Here is a 3,133-nt window from a genome sequence, read left to right as displayed (position 1 = left end):
TGGTGATAGTGATGGTGGTGATGGTGGTGGTGGTGGTGATGGTGTTACTGATGGTGATGGTGGTGGTGGTGATAGAGATGTTAGGGGGAAGATGATAGTAGTGATGAGGGTGGTGATGGTGGTGACAGTGGTGGTGATGGTGGTGGTGGAGAGGTGTTAGAGGTGACAGTAGTGATGGTGGTGGTGGCAGCAGACGTGTTGGAGGTGACGGTGGTGGTGATGGTGGTGGGGGTGGTGTAGAGGTGTTAGAGGTGACTCACGGTAGTGATGGTGGTGGTGGCAGCAGACGTGTTGGAGGTGGCAGTGGTGGTGATGGTGGTGGTGGTCAAGGTCTTGGAGGTGTAAGGTAGTTATGATGGTGATGGTGCTGGTGACGGTGCAGGTGATGTGCCGATGGCAGTGACTGCGAGGGGCTGGGTCCCTGATCTTGGTGCTGGCTGCAGGCCCCCAGTTTCTAGCCGAGGCCTGCAGAGTGTTGACCACAGGCCCACCCCCCTTGCACAGGTACATCCGCTCGGAGCGGTCGGTCATCCTCATCAACTTCTGCCTCTCCATCATCTCCTCCAACGCTCTCATCCTCATTGGGCAGACCCAGACCCGCAACAAGGTAGGTGGCCTTCTTCCCTGCTGTGCACCTCCCAGCATCCCTGGTGGGCTGGGGTGGACCCCCCGCAGGGGCAGGACCTGGCACTGATGGGAAGCTCGGGTCAGGAGGCCGCCCAGAGCCCTTCACCCCTAGGGTGGTCCCAGGCCCCTGGCTGAGAGTGGCCATGGGGACCTCGAGTTCCAGAGTCCCAGCTGCATGGCCCTCTATCAGCCGGCTCCCGTGGCAGCCAAGCCCTCGGGACAGGAGCCCCCTGTCTGACCCTGACTGACACTCTGCCAGGCCTTTTCCCCTGGCCTGCTTGTGCCCTGCTGCCCACTGCAGTATCATGACCCAAGACTCCCATGTGCCCCCCACCAGCCTTTGAAGGTGGCCAGATGTAGCATGGCCTCTTGGCCAGCCTTCCCCAAGGTGTCCCGACTTGTGTCTCCATTGTGGTCTCCACCCTTCACCCTGCCCAGCCCTCTGCTTCCTCAGAGCCCAGAGCTGAAGGAGTATGGGAAGGAGTCAATGGAGGGAAGGCCTGGCCATGGGGACTCAGGCCCTATGTGTGCAGGGGGGCAGGGGCTGGGCTCAGTCTGATCTTGACTGTGACTGCTGTGTGACTTTGGGCCGTGACTCGCCCTCTCTGGGTCCTGGTTCACCATCTCCTGAATGGCAGAGTTTTAACTGTGACTTAGTGGTTGCTGCAGCATGGCACTTGAGTGGCTAGGGAAGGTAGGGGAGGGTCTGTCCCTGGCAGTCTATGGGCTGGGCCACGCAACCCCCCACCCAGGGGATGCCTTTGGGCTGGTCAGGGTCCTGGTCGCCACCTGCAGGCCTTTGGCCTGGTTCGGGCATTGGGGGTGGGCGTGCGGCCGGGAGCACCGCCCAGCCCTCCCCGCCTCCCACCCAGGTGGTGTGCACACTGGTCGCTGCCTTCCTGCACTTCTTCTTCCTCTCCTCCTTCTGCTGGGTGCTCACGGAGGCCTGGCAGTCCTACATGGCCGTGACCGGCCGCCTTCGGAACCGCCTTGTACGGAAGCGTTTCCTCTGCCTGGGCTGGGGTGAGTGGCAGCGGCAGGCGGGCGGGGCGGGCCGCCTCACCCACAGCCTCCTGGCTGTCGTCGTCCAGGTGGCCTGTCCCCAGCCCCTCGCCTCTTCCCCTCCCTGCCCCTGCCCCCTAGCCGTCTGTGGCTCCTCCCTGCGGCCCCTGCCCCCTCCACACAGTCACTAGATAAAACACAGGACGCTTGTCACATGGCATGGCAGGGGAGCAGTGAATCTTTTTTTAGTGTCGGTCTGTCCTGCTGTGGTGGCTGGCATGTTGCTGTGATGTGGAAACGATACCACCAGTATTTCAAATGCCGGCAGGGTCACCTGGGGGACAGGTTGCAGCGGGGCTTCCAGAGTAAGACTAGGAAGAAAGACCTGACAGAAATCAGCTGTTGGAATCCCTGAGGATCACGGTGGAGCCCCTAGAGTGGGGGGCGCTCAGAAGGCAGAGTGAGGCCACGGGGGGCTTGCGCAGGGGAGAGGGTGACAACGACGAGGGGCACAGTGCACTTTACGACAGGCCCCCCTGGGTCAGACCCGACCCGACGGCAGCTGACAACAGGCCCTGCCCAGTGACACCTGGAGCCCGCGTCCCCAGAGGACGAGGCCTTGTCCCTGAGCGTCACACCGTTTGCACGTGCCGAGTCGCCACACTGTCGCTCCATCCTGCAGGCCGTCCTCTCGTCCACACCATCCACCTCTCTCACCCTGTGTCACCTCCTGTCTCGGGGGCTGCGAGGCCCCATCCCAGGGCCTCCCCTCTGCATCAGGGCTGGGAGGGGCGAGGACGGGGGCTCGGGTGGCAGGGGACAGACACCTTTTTTCCTGCCTGCTCCAGGGCTCCCCGCACTGGTTGTCGCCATCTCCGTGGGATTCACCAAGGCCAAAGGGTACAGCACCGCCAACTAGTGAGTCCCCACCCCTCTCCTGCCCGCCCTGGGGCGTGGCCCAGGGCCGGGGTCTAGGGGTGAGGTTGGCACGGCCTCCACCCCATCTGCCAGGTGGGGAAGCTGAGGCTCAGAGAGGTGCAGGTACCGTGCTAGAGGCTGAGCCCCAGCCCCCGGCGGCCCCTCCCTGGCAGTGGGCCATGGGATTGAGGTAAGAGGCCGTCAGAGCACTGGCTTCCTGGCCAGGTGCCTGTGGCCAGATCGTGAGCCTGTTTCCTGACCTCACAGGTGCTAGTGAGAAGGCCGGCTGGGTGCAGCAGGGGTGCCCCGTCCACGGCTCAACCCCTGCTGGGGGGAGGGGAGGGCCCATGCCCAATTGCAGATGGTGTCACTGAGGCCCTGAGGGCAGCCGGGCCCGGCCTGGGGCCTTGAATGCCCAGCCCAGGGGTTTATCCCAGAGGCAGAGGTGGGGAGTGAGGATGTGAGGGGCTGGAATGGGGTAGAGGAGCCTGGGAAGTGGGGCCTGGAGGGACGAGGGAAAGGGGGGCGAGGAGCAGGACGGCAGCTGGGGGCTGAGTGGGAGGAGGGCCTTGGAGCCCCTCCCCGT

At 63.8% G+C, this 3,133-nt stretch overlaps 1 protein-coding gene across 1 annotated transcript in view; it reads left to right on the top strand.

The window, feature by feature from the left end:
- The window catches only part of ADGRB1 (adhesion G protein-coupled receptor B1), a 69,962-nt gene that overhangs the window by 48,968 nt on the left and 17,861 nt on the right, over positions 1 to 3,133 (top strand). The window contains 3 exon segments of the mRNA XM_042780913.1: positions 505 to 607; positions 1,500 to 1,650; positions 2,478 to 2,547. Coding sequence (XP_042636847.1) covers positions 505 to 607; positions 1,500 to 1,650; positions 2,478 to 2,547 — 324 coding nt within the window.

This window comes from Orycteropus afer, unplaced genomic scaffold (genome assembly GCF_000298275.1).
Source record: "Orycteropus afer afer isolate SDZICR_OR568_19922 unplaced genomic scaffold, OryAfe1.0 scaffold00069, whole genome shotgun sequence".
Lineage (NCBI taxonomy): Eukaryota > Metazoa > Chordata > Mammalia > Tubulidentata > Orycteropodidae > Orycteropus > Orycteropus afer.
This window is presented reverse-complemented; position numbering and strand designations above follow the sequence as displayed.